Raw genomic sequence first — 20,086 nt, forward strand, 5'->3', positions numbered from 1 at the left:
CTCACCATCCGAGTCCACTTTCACCACCAGGACACACAAACACCTCCAACTCACCATCCGAGTCCACTTTCACCACCATGAAACACAAACACCTCCAACTCACCATCAAAGTCCACTTTCACCACCATGACACACAAACACCTCCAACTCACCATCAGAGTCCACTTTCACCACCATGACACACAAACACCTCCAACTCACCATCCGAGTCCACTTTCACCACCATGAAACACAAACACATCCAACTCACCATCCGAGTCCACTTTCACCACCAGGACACACAAACACCTCCAACTCACCATCCGAGTCCACTTTCACCACCAGGACACACAAACACCTCCAACTCACCATCCGAGTCCACTTTCACCACCAGGACACACAACCACCTCCAACTCACCATCCGAGTCCACTTTCACCACCATGTAACACAAACACCTCCAACTCACCATCCCAGCCCCCTTTCACCACCAGGACACACAAACACCTCCAACTCACCATCCGAGTCCACTTTCACCACCATGAAACACAAACACCTCCAACTCACCATCAAAGTCCACTTTCACCACCATGACACACAAACACCTCCAACTCACCATCAGAGTCCACTTTCACCACCATGACACACAAACACCTCCAACTCACCATCCGAGTCCACTTTCACCACCATGAAACACAAACACCTCCAACTCACCATCAAAGTCCACTTTCACCACCATGACATACAAACACCTCAAACTCACCATCAGAGTCCACTTTCACCACCATGACACACAAACACCTCCAACTCACCATCCGAGTCCACTTTCACCACCATGACACACAAACACCTCCAACTCACCATCAGAGTCCACTTTCACCACCATGAAACACAAACACCTCCAACTCACCATCCGAGTCCACTTTCACCACCATGACGCACAAACACCTCCAACTCACCATCCGAGTCCACTTTCACCACCATGAAACACAAACACATCCAACTCACCATCCGAGTCCACTTTCACCACCAGGACACACAAACACCTCCAACTCACCATCCGAGTCCACTTTCACCACCAGGACACACAAACACCTCCAACTCACCAACCGAGTCCACTTTCACCACCATGAAACACAAACACATCCAACTCACCATCCGAGTCCACTTTCACCACCAGGACACACAAACACCTCCAACTCACCATCCGAGTCCACTTTCACCACCAGGACACACAAACACCTCCAACTCACCATCCGAGTCCACTTTCACCACCATGAAACACAAACACATCCAACTCACCATCCGAGTCCACTTTCACCACCATGACACACAAACACCTCCAACTCACCATCCGAGTCCACTTTCACCACCATGAAACACAAACACATCCAACTCACCATCCGCGTCCACTTTCCCCACCAGGACACACAAACACCTCCAACTCACCCTCCGAGTCCACTTTCACCACCAGGACACACAAACACCTCCAACTCACCATCCGAGTCCACTTTCACCACCATGAAACACAAACACCTCCAACTCACCATCAAAGTCCACTTTCACCACCATGACACACAAACACCTCCAACTCACCATCAGAGTCCACTTTCACCACCATGAAACACAAACACCTCCAACTCACCATCCGAGTCCACTTTCACCACCATGAAACACAAACACATCCAACTCACCATCCGAGTCCACTTTCACCACCAGGACACACAAACACCTCCAACTCACCATCCGAGTCCACTTTCACCACCAGGACACACAATCACCTGCAACTCACCATCCGAGTCCACTTTCACCACCAGGACACACAAACACCTCCAACTCACCATCCGAGTCCACTTTCACCACCATGAAACACAAACACCTCCAACTCACCATCCGAGTCCACTTTCACCACCAGGACACACAAACACCTCCAACTCACCATCCGAGTCCACTTTCACCACCATGAAACACAAACACCTCCAACTCACCATCAAAGTCCACTTTCACCACCATGACACACAAACACCTCCAACTCACCATCAGAGTCCACTTTCACCACCATGACACACAAACACCTCCAACTCACCATCAGAGTCCACTTTCACCACCATGACACACAAACACCTCCAACTCACCATCCGAGTCCACTTTCACCACCATGACACACAAACACCTCCAACTCACCATCAGAGTCCACTTTCACCACCATGAAACACAAACACCTCCAACTCACCATCTAAGTTGACTTTCACTGCCAGGATACGGACCACAAGATCTGATGTCATTCGTTCGTGAAATTACCAAAGAGAGAACGACTATCACGAGGTCACATTTACTGGTATGAAAGAAACACCAATGAGTATCATTAGCGTTTCCCTTGACTATGAGCCAATTACCATCCATGATGAACAGAAGGCTGGAGCGAGCACCAAGTAAGAGGGGAACAAAACGCATGACCTTTTAGTATGAACCAAATGCTGGAGGTGCACCGTTCCTTCGGTGGTTCCACCAACCAGAGGTTTGTTTGAAATAACGGGTTAAAAGCATTGTGCTTGTTAAAAGTTTCACTGATGTGAACGTTATACCTCGAGTTTACCTGCTCCAATCTACTTGGATTCCTTCCAAATGGTTTGAGGCCTAAAGAGGACTTGAGGAAACAAATGCTGTTCAGTGTACACCTCAAGGTAAATCGTACAAGCACATTATATGTGAGCATTGCCTTCATGTGTAAATCCCAATTACTGAGTGCAATCCTAAATGAAACCTAAAATGGAAATCCAGTGAACACAACCTCTTGCGAAAGCATTATTTGGACCACAGATCGATCTTGATGCAGGAAAGACCTCGCGATTCGAATTCAAACCAATTTCAAACCCCGATTCTCTTTCCTTTGCTGAAAATACATTCGATATTTAAAATTGTTTTCATAAAGTTGGGGCAAAAACTTTTTGAAAATCCCAAAAGCCCCATAAGTTAAAAAAAAAAAAAGGTGCAAATTGGATAAGATGCCCTCGCCACGAGACCTCTGAACAGTTCAATGAGCAATCTGTGTCCTCGCCACGAGATCTCAGTCCAGTCCGACAAGCAATCTGTGTCCTCACCACGAGACCTCTATACAGTTCGATCAGAAATCTGTGCCCTCACCACGAGACCCCCATACCGTTTAACGAGCAATCTGTGTCCTCGCCACTAGACCTCTGAACAGTCTGATGAGCAATTGATGTCCCCCTACAAGATTGCTGCATGGTTATACGAGCAGCCAAGTTGATTGCTCCTCCACAATAAAATGTTCAGAAAAGGTCATTGGTCCAGAGTATCGAATACAGAGTCAGAGGTGAGAGAGGGTAAGCACGGTTCCGGGGCATTGATGGCGTTCTTGAACAACGGCCACCCATCCGCCTCGTCTCGCTCGAGCTCGGTGAGCAGGCATTTGTTCCGGCTCTTTGGACGGCGATTGTAACATATGGTCTTGAAAAAATTTGAGAACATGACGCTTCTTATGAGCATCTAGATGGAGAGAGAGAATTCAAGGTTCAGTATTGAATGGCTAACCACAAGGCTGGGTATTCCGTAATTTGGACGTTCTGAGGGTGTATGATGTGCTGTGATATACAGACCTCCACGACCAGTGCCAGGAAAAAGTTGATTATGGCGAGGCCCAGCAAGCTGGCGGAGAAAGGAAGGTCGGGCATGACCTTGAGCTGCAGAAAGTGGGCGATGACAGCCGGTGGTCCGAAGTTTAACCACATCATTATGGAGAGCAGGAGGACCAGAGTAAAGAGAAGTAAGCCTGCAGTGGTGCATGAAGGCATGTACAGTGAACTTGTATTTGGATAATTGCTGGATAAATAAATAAATAAGAACATTTTTAAAGTGCTGGAAGCAAAAGCAGGATTGTATAAGGTTGCCAGCAGACCAGGGTCCTGTATTCGTTGACATTCACTCTGAACACAGAACTCCCGGCACAGCCATTCAGAGCGTTTCTACAGAAGACAGGGAAAAAACATATTTTTTGCTTTTCTTTTAAACACGTCACTCCTTGTTTGGCAGGGTTTGGGTTGGGGAGGATGCCCCTCATTTATCCCACAATGACGTGATGGCATTACAGTTTAAACACGCACTGAATCGATCGGACATGACCCTAGGTCTGGATGACCGAAGGATATGACAAGTCCAAAAACAATCTGCTGTGGAAAGAAATATGGCGTCCACCTTCTTCAACCCCTTCATTCCCTCAGACCATGTTCGACCTGTTTGAGGGTCACCAGTCATAATCAAAAGGCCCCGCTTTGGCAAACCACCTCAGCACCAAGAGGGTGCAAAATAGAATTGATCAATTAATTTTCTCGTACTTTTTTTTTTTCCAGGTTCTGATCATCTTGATTGGTGGCATTGAGAAGAGCCGCACGCGGCGAAGGGAAAACGGTGTCCAAGACAGCAATTTCACCCCGTTATCATCAAATGGGATTTTGTTGTGATTTTATTATCGCCAAACCTCAGGAATTTTTCAAGATATCAGAATGAAACTTCCGCAGATTATATTTGTACACGTGTAGTAAATTTGTATTAAATCGGAAGACCCATGATACCCCTTTAGACGCACACCACACAAAACATCGACCGCGTCTTCTTGCGATATACAAACGATACTTTTTCAGCAAGTAATGCACAATGTCCAGCCACTCAGAGGGTGGGTACTCCGCTAGGTTGAACAGAAATTGCATCGTTGCTCACTGAATTCATCAATCAAAACCTCGAAGCATATTGTTTTTGAGGCCAAAGGTCAAGGTCGCATAAAATCAATTTTCATCCGAATGACTTACAATTTGAACAGGGTTTGCATATTGGATCACAGACCTCATTCACCAAAATCAAAACGATCATTTCTGCATTTTTGACAAGTCAACGGTTTCCATGACACCAATTTCACCCCGTTATAATCAGACAGGCCTTTTGTGAATTTATTATTAGCAAACCTCAGTAATTCTTCACATCACATTGAAACATACACAGCTTATTTGTATGTACTAGTGGGCCCGTTGGTGCAATGGACCAAATTTTGATGGACCGTTGGTCCGATGGAAAGATTGGCTGCATTGATGTCAGTTTTCACATCATTGCAATCTCAATTGTCCATGCCTTGGAAACAAATACTAAATACATTTGCAGTCCTCAAGCACATATCTGTTTAAACTCCATAACAAGTTCGTTTTCCACATGCGGGTAAAAGCCCCGTCTCCTGCCCCCCCATCTCCTTCAAACCTTTCTCATTCTGAACAATTATTTCTTCATTGTTCGCCATCCACATGAAAGTCCTCGTGTTAAGTCCGAATTTATTACACGTCTGTTCCTGGTTCTTCCAAGAGTTGTAAAACGCGATAATCTCGATCTTCTTTTCATGGGTGTATGATCGACGCTTCACTGGCGTGTCCATTTTGATTGTGATGAAAAAACGTTGTTTTGCGACTCCATCATAAAGGGTCATAAAACACCCTTTTACGACCCTTGCTGAGCAATGTTGTTTTGAATGTACAACTCTTGCAAGTACCGGTACCAGACGTGTAAGAAATTCGGACTTAAAGCTTTATGTACCAATAAAACACGAAATACTGTCGTGTTTGAGTTGATGATATTTTCAGTTTTCAAAGCCTTATGATTACATTTTTATATGCGATTATTTTTAATGGAGAAAAAAAAAAATCAAACAGGGAGGACCATGTGCGCTTATTTTCCATATGTGATTATATTCAACCATACGCTTATTATCCGGATTCTACTGTAACTTATTGTACAGCACATTTCAAAAATTTGTGGCCGGATTCAGACGAAACATGGTGGATGAGTTGGGTAGGTGACAAGAACAAGCCGATTAGATTTTAGTTCAAGTCCGGATCAAGATCCAGCCTAGCAGTGGGATCCAAAATGTAAACTGTTCAGCCTGGCAGAGGTATACACTCTAGCGAGTGCCATTCCAGTTTTGAATACTTTGAAAGGAAGAACGAAGAAGCTTTTACATTCATCGAGTGTTCAGTTTGGACATAGTGAGAGAAAAAGGGAGTGAGATAGAACGAGGTACAGGAAGGAAGTACAGGCAGAAGGATATTGTGGCTTCATGAAGTCGTTTTGGAGTGAAAATTTTATTTTATTTTTTTAATAATGCTTTTTGAAGCGAAGATGGGAAACAGGATAACGTTGAGGAGGTTGAAAGTATGATATCTGGGAATGAAGAAGCTGAATGTGAAAGAAAGAGAGATATAGAGATATAGAGATATAGAGATATAGAGATATAGAGATATAGAGATATAGAGATATAGAGATAGAGAGATAGAGAGATAGAGAGATAGAGAGATAGAGAGATAGAGAGATAGAGAGATAGAGAGAGAGAGAGAGAGAGATAGAGAGAGAGAGAGAGAGAGAGAGAGAGAGAGAGAGAGAGAGAGAGAGAGAGAGAGAGAGAGAGAGAGAGAGAGAGAGAGAGAGAGAGATAGAGAGATAGAGAGAGAGATTTTTTTCACGGCGGCTGTCCGAGGAGTCGGCCTTGAACAACACGAAAACAAATTTGACAAATCCAGCAAAACAAGGTAAGATTTAACATGGGAAATTGGACGAAAACACAAACAGAAAAACACGACGAATCTGCTTCGGAAAACTTATGTCTGATTAGGTGGAGGCGGTAGCTGCAGATTCAATTGTTACAAATCTGGAAACCATGCGCACTCAACATTCAGATTGCAAAGTTAGTTATGCCGGTAAGTACGTATGAGATATGTCCCTTTCCTTTTTGTCTCGTGGGAGACTTGAAAACGTGCGTTGTGACGTCTTTAGTTAGGTTATTACATCAGCCATGTACATCCCATACATCTGCCATCCCTTCTGCGTGACCCAACCAGCCCATCACGCTCCATCCCCACAGACGAACTCCTCTGGTACGACGATTTTCTCAGGGCAGATCCAGTTACTCTCTGCGCGAGCGAGGCCACGTGGCCACGAGGAATATTTGGGGCTACCGAGCAGGGGCCACGGCTCCGCCTCGGAAGGGTGCGGCTGTAGGCCAATGAGGGTCGGACAGCGAGATGATTCTCGCCAAGGCCCCGCCCCGTGTGGGAGGAGATATAGCCCCCGAGCAGTGCCAGAAGAGGGGTGGAAAAACGGGAGTGGTGTGGATGGAAGGCCGTGTGTCGTCGTGAAGAATTCGGTGGACAAGAGCTCTGTGGAAAGGAGTGGAGTGGACGAAAGGAGCAGTGGTTGTTGTTTTGCACTTGTCGGTGGATGCACGGAAAAGGCGGTTTTGTCGGCACATGGACGGATCGGAGTTCGAGTGCCCCGACGATTCGCCACGCGGGTTCCGTCCCGAACTACTAGCCTGGCTAGAGCTCCTGGACCGTGCCCCGACGACCATTAGCCACCAGGTGCCACATTTCCGAGCACGCTTCCCTGTGACGGCAGGTACTCTTTTACTCTGACCTCCAGCTCGTCTCTCCTCACGGCTGCAAGGGGAACAATAAAATCCTGGTTTCTTTTCTTTTGTGTGTGCGTCTGAGTGTGTTGGGCCCGTCTTTTAAGTAGGAATTGTTTAAGTGTTTTTATTTGCATCATTGTAAATATTCCTAGCTTATATATTCGCTTTAAATCTCGTTTCTCTTGTCTTTTATTTTCTGTAAATAAAATAATTGTTTAAATGTTCCAGTTCGTTTCTGTCCTTTCTTTGATTGACCTAGCGTGGTTCGGACTTGAGAATTAGTGAGGCCGTTTGGGCCGGTAAGTTGTCATTGGGACCGGCATGGCTTTGGTAACTCTGCTCGGTTACGCCGGATCTGAGTCGGTAGCTGCGACTCGGTCCGGACAGAGTCCGTCGAGGGTGTGGTTTTCCCCAGTAGTTGGACGACGTGGGTACTTAGGTATATTGAAATTAGGTAATTAACCCTACCCTACGCCGTTGAAATATTGGCGACCACGGTCCGCTAAGGGACCCGTGAACTCTCGGACTTATCCGAGAGTCACGACCTAAATTCCGGGTGTTCGGTGGGAGACGACTCCACTGCTCCACCTAGTGGTTGTTCAAAGCCACCGAACCCCGGCCCACAACACAACACGTGCAAAAAAACCCCAACCGTAAGTCAAACGGAATCGGAAGTTCTTCCACACAAAGCGAGGCTGCTCCACTCACGGCGAGTTTGTGACGGTCTTTAATACATTTTGCGTGAGCAGAAGTGCCGCTTCCAATGAAATGGCACATTAGAACTTTGCTGATTGGACTTTGATTAGTCATTAGACATGGAGATCATGGACTAATTTGATAAGCTGTGAGCACACCATGAACTCATCCCGACTACATGAGCAGAGCAGCTTACCTGGGAGTGATTTTTGCACACAATGAAATCACATATTTCATTATTTGAGGTCACTGTTGGGTTTGTCATGCAGGTCGGAGCCTACAGTTGTAATCGTGTTGGTGCAGTTGTGTCAGTTCTTGTATTTACTGTAGTCACGTTCATGCTTGCACTCATACCGTTGTGGTGCAGAGCCTGGCGGTGTGGTCCTCCCCATGACAATGTGACCGCCATGATGAGGTATTGCCAGCAGGACAGCAGGAAAATGGACGAGTTCTCGTAACTCTCAATATTACTGCCATTTCCATAGGACGGTGTGTACCTGCATGCAAAGAGGGAAGGTGTATAGTAAGGAACTGGTGCTTTGTCAGGAGGATAAGGTTTACAAACTAAGTTGGCTTCTCTGCAAGCGTCAACAGTTTTTAAATGGCAAGACCCTAACCATTGCCAAGAATCCTCAATCTCTCGTTTCACCTCCAACAAAACTGGTGGGGGTTGAACCGGCAGGGGTTGAAACGGCTGGGAATGAAATAGCTGGGAATGAAACAGCTGGGAATGAAACAATGGGGCACAAAATGACTGGGACCAAAACAGCTGGGAATGAAACAGCGGGGAGTGTTTGACTCATAAATGCGGTTTTATCTCGTAATTCACTCCAGAATGACAAGCGTTAACATCTCCAGAAAATAATGAAGAACACACTCCAGACTGCAGAGTGTCCTGCATGTAGCACAAAGAGTCAGCGTGGGATGTGTTCAGTTACCAAGCAGCTAGCCAGTGCTTGCCAAGCCAGCAATTCCTTACGAACAGTTTTGAATGTCGTGCTTGCTTGAGTATTTAAGCCATGTGGTGAGCACTCTACACGAAACTTGGTAACTGAACCGCTCTTTCAATCAATGGCATCATTAGGCTGGGTTTAAAATTGCTCACCATCATGAAAATAATAACACAAGGGTTGTCACGGCTAAGGTTCACCAATGAGCCCTGGAGGTTGCTGATAAAAGTAAAATGATAAGGTTCTCACTCCATATAGAGACGTATTTTGACTTCAAAGTCCGACCATATTCTCATTTTGTTGAAATTTGATGACAAAAGCTCAAATTGCTTTACTAACAAAGAATGGAGGTCCTAAATGCCAAATATGAGATCAGAGCCATCTCCCTAGACATATCGTGAGCTTTCGATATGGTCTGGCACCCTGTCCTGCTGACCAAACTCTCTTCCTCTGGTATTCAAGGTAATCTCCACCCATGGCTCACGGACTTCCTCTCCTGTCGCAGTCAACGTGTGGCCCTAAATGGAGTTCTTTTATCCCCTCTTCCTGTCCAGGCTGGAGTTCCTCAAGGCAGTGTTCTGGGCCCTGTTCCTTTTCTGGTTTTCATCAATGATCTCTCAAATTCTCTGGAAAATCCTCTTTATCTCTTTGCTGATGACTCCACCCTCTGCCGTACCATGTCATCCCTCTGATCGGCAAGCAGAAGCTTCTTCATTCTGTGTAGATCTGGATAAAATCACAAACTGGTCCAACACATTGAACATGTCTTTCAATCCTGACAAATCTCACACTCTCACTCTGTCTCTCCGAAAGGACTGTCTGGAAAACCCCTCCATCTGTCTCAACAATCCCCATGAAAAAGTCCTTTCACTCAAGCTTCAGGGTCTCACGATCTGCCACGATCTTTCCTGGGAAAACCACATTTCCAGCCTGGCCTCCAAAGCCAGTCGCCGATTGGGCATCCTCCGTCGTCCAAAGTCCTTCTTTGGCAAACCTGAGCTCCTGACCACTTACAAGGCTTTCGTCCACAGTCTGATGGAGTACTGCTCTCCCCTCTGGGCTGGTGCTCCTGCCTCACACCTTTCTCGGCTTCACGCTCGTAGACCCCCTCAGACCTTGAATTTTTTTAATGGCATGAACAAAGTTTGGTACAACATGGCTGATGAAGGTTTTAGTCAAGTTACATCGGAATTGTGTGTAGTTTCAGAGAAGAAGTTGAAAGTATTTATGGACAGACGGACAGACGACGGGCCATCTCATTAGCTCTCCTGAACTACGTTCCAGGTGAGCTAAAAATCAAAGCCATCAATCAACTCACGATACCATTGTTCCAATAGAGCTGTGGAATAACAAGCTGGCCACAAGCGGAAATGAAAAAACGAGATATCAAAACAAGGAAACTCTTCACCATCGGCAAAATGTTCGACACAAATCAATGCATCCCGATAATGCACCAACCGAGACAAGGAGGAGGAGGTAGCATCCTGATGGAACTCAACCACGTGCACAGAATTAAAACTATCGGACTGGCTGAATACTTGAAAGGTTCAACAGACTACCGAATCCAATTTGTATACAAGCACGAAGACAGCAAGCCAGGGAAGGTATCCCTAACCTTCATAGCAAAAAAAATTAAAATACTGGTGTGAATGTAAGATGTCACTCAAGAAACCGAAACATAAACGAACACAGCCCCAATGATTGCAAAAAAGTCAAAAATAAAAATATAAAGTGAAATATCAATCGATATACACTGACAAATGGACGAACGACAAAAGGGAAGGAACATATAAAAAAAAAAGTTGGAGAGATTGGGCATAGACAAAGGGGGATCATTGGAATGGCTAAGAAGAGGTCAGCTCAATTGGAACGGAGAATGGATCATTATAAATGCCCAAGAACAGGACACCACACGATTGGCTATAAGAACGCGGCAGGACTGAGACAATCGGACAAGTGTAGCTTCTGTAAGGTAGAAACAGAAATCATGAGTCGCTTCCTCTCGGGATGTAAAAAAAACTCATGTCAGAACAACTGTACACACAAAGGCACAACAAGGTATGTAAAGTAATCCACCTGCACATCTGCAGAAATTTCAATATACCAATTTCAGAAAACTCATGGAAACACGAACCAAACGCGATAATTACGAACAAGGAAGTGATGCTCACATCGGACCTGATGATCCCATCGCGCGTGAACATAGAAAACAAAGCATTGCGATCGGATTTAGGACTCAGGTATAAAAAAAAAACAGCATTGTTGATTGAGGTTTCAGTAGCTAGTGATTTTGGCTTAAACAATGCAGAAATAAAGAAAATGATGAAATACCAAGATCACAAAAATGAAGTGAAAACATCCTGGAAGTTGAAGAACCCCAAAATTGTACTAGTGATCATTGGAGCAACGGGAATGATGAAGAAGAACCTTAAAGAGATCTTGAAACCATCCCAGGGAATATTACTACAAACGCACTACAGTTTGAAGCTGTCCGGGGCTCGGTCACGATTTCACAGCTTGGTCCATGAATCGTGACCCATCTTACGGAAACAGAGGTGGATACTTCAAGACCTGGGAGGGCTCCATTCCACCTTCTGAAACCCGCACATGGAGATTTAAAAAACCCAACACACACACACACACACAGACACACACACACACACACACACACACACACACACACACACACACACACACACACACACACACACACACACACACACACACACACACACACACACACACACACACACACACAGTGTAGGATGATGGGCTGGTGAGAATTTGAGAATGAAAGTAAGGAAATTCATCAAGGCAGTTATCCCAACTTTCATGTGAAGCCATGGGGAAACGAGTCCACGGGGAAACCAACTTGTGGGGAAACGAACCCGCGGGGAAACGAGCCCGTTGGGAAACGAGCCCGCGGGGAAACGAGCCCACGGGGAAACGAGCCCGTTGGGAAACGAGTTCACAGGGAAACGTGCCTATGGGGAAATGAGCCCGCGGGGAAAGCAACTTGTGGGGAAACGAGCCCACGGGGAAACCAACTTGTGGGGAAACCAACTTGTGGGGAAACGAACCCGTGGGGAAACGAGCCCGCGGGGAAACGAGTCCGCGGGGAAACGAGCCCGCGGGGAAACGAGCCCGCGGGGAAACGAGTCCGCGGGGAAACGAGCCCGCGGGGAAACGAGCCCGCGGGGAAACGAGTCCGTGGGGAAACGTGCCCGCGGGGAAAGCAACTTGTGGGGAAATGAGCCCATGGGGAAACCAACCTGTGGGGAAACTAACTTGTGGGGAAACGAACCCGTGGGGAAACGAACCCGTGGGGAAACGAGCCCGCCGGGAAACGAGCCCGTTGGGAAACGAGTTCACGGGGAAACGTGCCCGCGGGGAAACGAGCCCGCGGGGAAATGAGCCCGCGGGGAAAGCAACTTGTGGGGAAATGAGCCCATGGGGAAACCAACCTGTGGGGAAACTAACTTGTGGGGAAACGAACCCGTGGGGAAACGAGCCCGCCGGGAAACGAGCCCGTTGGGAAACGAGCCTGTGGGGAAACGAGCCCGCGGGGAAAGCAACTTGTGGGGAAATGAGCCCGCGGGGAAACGAGCCCACGGGGAAACCAACTTGTGGGGAAACGAGCCCGTGGGGAAACGAGCCCGTGGGGAAAGCAACTTGTGGGGAAACGAGCCCGCGGGGAAACGAACCCACGGGGAAACCAACTTGTGGGGAAACCAACTTGTGGGGAAACCAACTTGTGGGGAAACGAGCCCGTTGGAAAACGAGTCTGCGGGGAAACGAGCCCACGGAGAAACGAGCCCGTTGGGAAACGAGCCCGCGGGGAAACGAGCCCGCGGGGAAACGAGCCCGTTGGGAAACGAGCCCGCGGGGAAACGAGCCCGCGGGGAAACGAGCCTGCGGGGAAACGAACCCGTGGGGAAACGAGCCCGTTGGGAAACGAGCCCGTTGGGAAACGAGCCCGTGGGGAAACGAGCCCACGGGGAAACCAACTTGTGGGGAAACCAACTTGTGGGGAAACGAGTCTGTGGGGAAACGAGTCTGTGGGGAAACGAGTCTGTGGGGAAACGAGTCTGTGGGGAAACGATCATGTGAGAAAACAAGCCTGCAGGGAAACAAGGTTGTGAGAGAACGAGCCTGCATTTCAATTGGAATACGAATAACAGGCTCCAAAACGAAGAGTCCATGAATTCCCCTCCAAAGGTGTGTCTCTTGCCTGAGATATGATTGAGGAAAGCCTACACACATCATGGTCACAGACACCTTGATCTAGTCTGACTGTTCAGCATTGCTTCAGGAGGTTACACTCAACCTCCTGAAGAGGTTCGTCACCAGGTTTAAACGTTTAATACATTTTGATTTAATAAAGCTGAGTTTGGTCTATATAATCAAAATATACTTCATTGTAGTATCACAAGTCATATTACGAGGGTATTAAATAATTCCTCGCAATGGAGATAAATAAATCGAGCCCCTGAACGCATGGATGGTCGAAGAGCTTACCAAGACCGGCCGTTCAGTAGACCAATCAGCGTTATCTGGAACACAAACACCAGTAGGACATGCAGGCTCAGGCTGACGAGGGTTTGTGGTGCAAGGAGGCTGCCCGTGGGTCTCTTCGAAGACAGATGGCGTGTGGGACAAGAACGGCCCATGAGGAACACCAACGCAGTGATGATGCAAAGGTCAATGAACAGAAACTGCATATCGCCCAGGTTTGAGTCGAACTGGGAGGGAAACAATTGGGAGGTGGTGGAGGACGGGAGGATGGGATGTGAGGGGAGAGGGAGTGTGTGTGTGTGGGGGGAGGGGGAGGTATGAGGTAAGAAAAACAGACAAATCAACGCACCAGCTCTTTTACACAAAAGTAACGTGTATAATGGTGTGCGGTTACTAAAGAATTACATCAACAATCACACATAGCTGTTTGAGGGTTAAGGAATCATCAAAAAGGCACAACGTTTGACATGAGGCTTGAACAATGCTGACTCAGGTTCCATTGTTGGGAAGAAAAAGGTACGAGTAATGAAATCATGGCAAGAGCTTCCAGTGAATCGTCCAAGTTCAGATCGATAAAAGACTTACCGTGTACAGGATGAGGACAGACACAAATTGAATGATGCTGTAGGTTGCCATAAACTTGAATACCGACAGGGACGTTACGAGAGCCACCCGGCCCTCCCTGTATGAAAAAACAAAACAAAAAACAAATCATTCAGAAGTCCGTGAAACCAAAGAAACCTGAAATCCGTTTCTCAATTCACCTGAGAGGCAGGTGAAGAGGGAGCACACTTGTCTATGAGCAGTCTAAGTCGGGTTGCGTTCCCCACCCCGAGTATAAACCTCAGGGATTGGTGCTTCGCAGGCCTGGCGTGGCATCACAAAGTGCGCCACCCCATCATGCCCCACATCACCGGTGCCACAATACCTTTCAGAAAGAGTAGACCATTGTGGGTTGGTACCTTGGACAAATTCCTACTTTGTGCTTCCTTCTCTGGTCACAGTCTCGTGTATTCATGCCACCGCACAGTCAGACAGACCAATGACAGATATAACAAGGGCTACGGACAGCACCAACCTGCTGACTCTCTATAAAGTACATTAGAGGGAATATTTATCCTCAGCAGAGGAGAGGGTATTGCATTTGGGTCCGTTTGTCTGTCTGTCTGTCTGTCTGTCCGCACAGAACTTTAGTGTTTTTCTCTGCAACCGCTTGTCAGATTGAGACGTAATTTTCACCATCAGAGCAACTCATGCAGAATGTTTTAATGATAATTATGACGTCATAGGTCACGTGGTGTGGCAGCCGTGTTGGAAAACCGGAAAAATTTTGGACCTCTGTATCTCTGAAATAGTACCAAGGAAAAAAATTGAAACTTGGCACCCTGCAATATTCATGGGGAATAAGTGTGATTTTTTTTAATGACGTTATAGGTGTCTTCATTATGACGTCATAATTTAAAACGTGGAACGCTACATCCGATCAATATGAAAATTTTTGAGGGCCATCCTGGGATAAATTGGTTAACAAAAAAAAATTGATGACCTCATCGATCTTTTGGTTCAGCAGGCATTTTTTTTTTTTTTTTTTTAAAGAAAACCTTCAAAAATCTTCTCTAAAATGACTAAACAGATTGAAGCAAGACTTTACAGCTACATCCATGAGGAACAAAATGTTCCCACCCTCTGATGTCATAGGTCACATGGTTTGGGAGCTATAATGGATTTACCCTAATACCTTTAAAAAATTTCACCAAGAATGGCTGGACAGATCGAGGGGAAACTTCACACACGTTCCCCAATCCTTGGGATACAAGGGTTTTTACGAATAATTGAAAGGTCACATGGTCTGGCAGCCATATTGCAATGCATGAAAATTAAAATAAAATTATTTCTCTTCAACCACTTCATCGATCAACATGAAACTTCAAAATTATGATCTCGAGGTGATAGGGAATACAAGTTTTAAATTGCACCCTGATCGGACACAGAGTCTGGCAGCCAGAATTATTTACTTTTTTGTGATCTGGGTTCTTTTTAGGTTTTTTCTCTCTTTTAATAAGGCTCACTTGGCTGGCCCTGGATTGTTATTCAATTTGAGGGTAGAGTAGTAGCAGCTGAAACCCGAATCCTTTCCAGGTTCCTACTGATGACTTCATCTCTGCTTGTTTCTTGTTCGGGTTCCTTCTGATGACTCCAATGCAGGCCTGTACCTATTTGGTCTTCCATTTGAGTTGAATTGAATTTATTTTAATCCCATTCTGAATTCAATAATAATAAACGTCACGGGTCAGGGTCAGGTGTCCGATCAAAGCCGGGCATCTTGGTACCCAGTCATCACTGCCAGGAGTTATGAAGTGGCAGTTCTAATTATGTTTCTGATTAATTACATAACATACCAGTACACAAACACCACACAAAATAAACTACACCACACAACACAAACACCACCTAAAACAAGTCTTGGCAAAGGTCTGCAATCTCTGATTGCTCTTTCTTTTTATGATATGAATTCCTTTGCGCACTCCCCACCTCGACCGAGTTACACAACAGGCATTGACTTGCTGGATTACTGCGAGTTTGTTACCAATCAAGAAAGTTCAAATCGACAGGAGACTTCGGAGGAGATTAAAACTGTGAATCAACAAGTAAATAAAGACATAAAATGCCATGGCCCCCGTGGTTTTAGTAATTTTGCAGAATGGAGTTAAATGGCAAGCCCATATTTCTGTACAACTAAAATGGCTGCCAGTCTCCCAGTCGGCCATCGTTGATCAGATCACAAAATAAAGTGAGGGGCATGTGTATGCCATCATGTCCTGTGCTTGTGCCAAGTTTGAACAAAATCAGACCATGTATGTCTGAGAAATGGTTGGGGACACATTTACGTAACAAAATGGCCACTAGTCGGCCATCTTGAATCTGGTCTCCAACAAAATTAACATGCTTATGTAAGCTGTCAGTCATTATGTGTGTGCCAAGTTTGAACAACATCGGTCCCTGCAAGTCCGAAATAAGGTTGCGGACGCACACACGCACGCACCCACGGACGCGAAAATCGAGACCAAATCCATAAGCCACCCCCCCCCCCCCGTTTCGGACCAAGTCCGACGGGGGCTAACAAACCTGATGAGACTTGTCATGCACGAGATATCCCCTGTGGCAGCTGTGAAGGGAGAAGCGACAGAAGCCTCGGCGTCTGAAAGAGAAACACCGACGTCGGCGATTCTCAAAGCTCCACAGTCATTTGCTCCATCTCCACACATGGCCACACAAAACCTGCCATTGAGATCAGACTCGCATCAACAATGCAATGAGGCCCAAGTATGACAACTCTACACATGGCTGCATAAAACCTGCCACTTACACTCAACAACACAACGAGGCCTGAGTAAGACAACTCCACACTTTTCCACAATTCTTCACTTTTCCAATTCGGGGTTTGCTGCACATGTTGGTCGAATCGGCAGCTGCTTCTTCACCTCGTCAAAGTTAAGTCTACCAGACCGGATCGATCGTGTCTTTCTGTTATATTTTCATCCCAGTGTTGCTGTTTGTGTTTTCGTCTATTTTTCCATGTGTACCCAATGGGACCTGAGCACTGGACGTGACGGCACTCCCTTGCCTTGTGCATTTCCCCATTAGCAAATCACTTGGAAAATCCTGGGTTGGCATCCAATACATCGGCACTTGGATAACATTTAAATTATTGGTATATATTGGGTGGGAATTATAAAGTCCAATTCCAGAATAAAACTAGAAACCATCCCAAAATGCAAAGCCCATTCGTTTTGTACTCGAACTAAACTTGATGAAAACAACATTCAGTGGAGCGCATACCTCCGCCAGGCTGTGCACACAGAGAAAACTGTGTGCACAGACTCAAGACTCTAAGATCTTAAGCCAGCTACCTTCGACCGTTAAGCCAACACTGGGATTATCTCTCAATAGTGAAGAATCTCAACTAAAAAAAATTATAATATCTGTATCGGTATTCGGATCTTCACCAAAATCGTATGGATTCGTCTTTGAACTGCGATCACTTAACAACACCAACAAAAAATTTTCTTTTTCTATTTTTGTTGTTTTTATCTGGTGTTCATAAATTGGTATGGTGTCGGTGTGGCGCAGGCATGATGGGCCGAATGGCCTCCATCTGCATCTAATTTCCTTGCGTCTCACACACACACACACACACAATCTGTCCACCAAGTTTCATCCGAATCCATCCATAACTTTTTGAGATATCGTGTTATGCATTGTTTTTAGCCCTATCACTCAATGGTGAAGAATCACTTAAAATTCAAGTATCCAGATCTGGACCTTCACAAAAATCAAAATATTTCGTCCTTGTCACATACCCAACCTCTCCACCGAATTTCGTCTGAATCCGTCCACAACTTAAGATATCCTGTTCACAGACAGACAAACGAAGAGATAGACAGGTATGAAAACAACCTCCGTCCACCTTTGGTAGCGGAGGTAACAAGAAACAAAAAGTCAAATTACATTAATTATTATTCTTTATAATAATAATATAAATGACCGTTTTTACAGCCATTTTCCCCTGCTGTGCAGGGGTTTGGCTTTTTGTGAGGCAATGTTTTATGGCCGGATGCCCTTCCTGACGACAACCCTGGTCGCCTCTTACGACACACAGGGATATGGTACACCTATTCTGACCGGGGCATACACCGGGACCAGTACACTGGCACTTATTTCGCCGACCTCGGAAGGATGACAGGCTGAGTCAACCCCCTGGTGTTAATTCAGCAGCCAACGGGGCTTGAACTCAGGACACTGGGATCCCAAGCCGCCACCCTAACCACTAAGCCAACACCAGGCTACAATTATTCTTCTTTATATTCTCATAATAAAGACTTATTGAAAATTTGATGACAAAAGCTCAAATGGTAAACTGTAAAGCTTCTCAAAATGCAAGCGGACAAAATAAAGAAACACGAAACGATTTAAAAAAACAAACCGGCCATCTCGAGCTGACGCGCTCCGGGTGAGCTAAAAAGGTCTATTTGTACTTACTGTGACTTTGCCTTTTGACATTTGACCTAATTATTAATTGTTATTGTCCAAATTCTCATAATCAAAAGTTTGTTACCAATGCCACTGAAGGTGAAGGAGGTTATGTTTTCACCCCTTTGTGTCTGTCTGTCTGTCTGTTTGTCTGTCGTCTGATTGTGTGCAGGATATCTCACAAAGTTGTGCATGGATTCGGACAAAACTTGGTGGATATCTAGGGTGTGTGACAAGGAAGAATTGATTCAATATTGGTGAGGATCTGAATCCGGATCCGGATCTGATCATTTTAAAAGTGATTCTTCACCATTGAGAGATAGGGCTAAACTCATATATAGCATGTTAATTCAACAATGTAATGGGCCTGATATGTTCTTGTGGATCAGGCATTACGTGGTGGAGGTATGCACTCTACCGAGTGCCCTTCTAGTTGAAAATGTGATTCAAAAAGCTCAAATGGTAAAAAGATTATAGCCTGGACAGATAGGACGGAAGGAAGCCTCCAAAACCTCGTCTCCCACTGCACGGGCGGACGGACTAATCAATGGGGTTTTCCTTTTGACACGTGTTACCTACTCAAGGTCTTGCAGGGCTTGCACCAACTGTCCCTTCTGGTCTGGTTCCATCCTTGCAAACACACTGCCTCGAAGTAGGACCTGCATCAAGACATCAGTCACAATAACAATAAACTTCAACCTTTATTCAGCAATCACATATTCCACAACAAAATACCCCCCTAAGTGTTCAAATGTATACAGTACTTACATTTAAATAAAATAATGATTTTAACTATCGTTTAAAAAAAAAAACAAAGCGGAAGGTTAGTGCCATTGTAGTAGTCGAGAAGCAGTCCTGAATACCACGCTTATACACCACCCCGTTGAACCTTTATTTAAATTAAAGTAGGGCACTGCAAAACTAGAGGTTTTTGGAAGTATTATGAAAACGATTTGTGTTCTACAGTCTTCCTGATTATAATTAAAATAAAACAAAGATTGTAAAAGGTGTATAAATAAATTAATTGGCACCATTTTCAGCAGTCTCGATGACACCATCTTATCCAACGTGTTATATTGTTGTGGTCCGGGGTTCGGTGGCGATAAACGACCACGAGGTGGAGCAGCGGAGTCGTCTCCCACCGAACACCCGGAATTTAGGTCGTGACTCTCGGATAAGTCCGAAGGTCACGGGTCCCTTAGCGGACCGTGGTCGCCAATACTTCGACGGCGTGGGGTAGGGTTAATTGCCTAATTTCAATATACCTAAGTACCCACGTCGTCCAACTACCGGGGAAAACCACACCCTCGGCCGACTCTGTCCGGACCGAGTCGCAGGTACCAACTCGGATCCGGCGTAACCGAGCAGAGTTACCAGAGTCGCCGCAACTTGACCGCCGCAACAATCCCAATGACAACTTACCGGCCCAAACGGCCTCGCTATTTCTCAAGTCCGAAC

The 20,086-nt window shown here is 45.8% G+C and overlaps 1 protein-coding gene across 5 annotated transcripts in view; it reads right to left on the reverse strand.

Annotated features, from left to right (window-relative positions):
- Positions 1-2,293: 2,293 nt before the first annotated feature.
- ATP13A2 (ATPase cation transporting 13A2) overlaps positions 2,294-20,086 on the reverse strand; it is a 92,850-nt gene continuing 75,057 nt past the window's right edge. For all 5 annotated transcript variants that reach the window (XM_085847746.1, XM_085847747.1, XM_085847748.1 and 2 more), the window contains 7 exons: positions 19,208-19,287; positions 16,724-16,876; positions 14,183-14,279; positions 13,601-13,824; positions 8,487-8,629; positions 3,595-3,767; positions 2,294-3,484 (listed from right to left, as the gene is read on the reverse strand). In XM_085847746.1, coding sequence (XP_085703872.1) covers positions 3,278-3,484; positions 3,595-3,767; positions 8,487-8,629; positions 13,601-13,824; positions 14,183-14,279; positions 16,724-16,876; positions 19,208-19,287 — 1,077 coding nt within the window. In that variant the 3' untranslated portion in view covers positions 2,294-3,277. The remainder of the gene's footprint in view (positions 3,485-3,594; positions 3,768-8,486; positions 8,630-13,600; positions 13,825-14,182; positions 14,280-16,723; positions 16,877-19,207; positions 19,288-20,086) is intronic.

The sequence above is a fragment of the Eptatretus burgeri genome, chromosome 11, assembly GCF_056783735.1.
Source record: "Eptatretus burgeri isolate ZD-2024b chromosome 11, Ebu_testis_v1, whole genome shotgun sequence".
Lineage (NCBI taxonomy): Eukaryota > Metazoa > Chordata > Myxini > Myxiniformes > Myxinidae > Eptatretus > Eptatretus burgeri.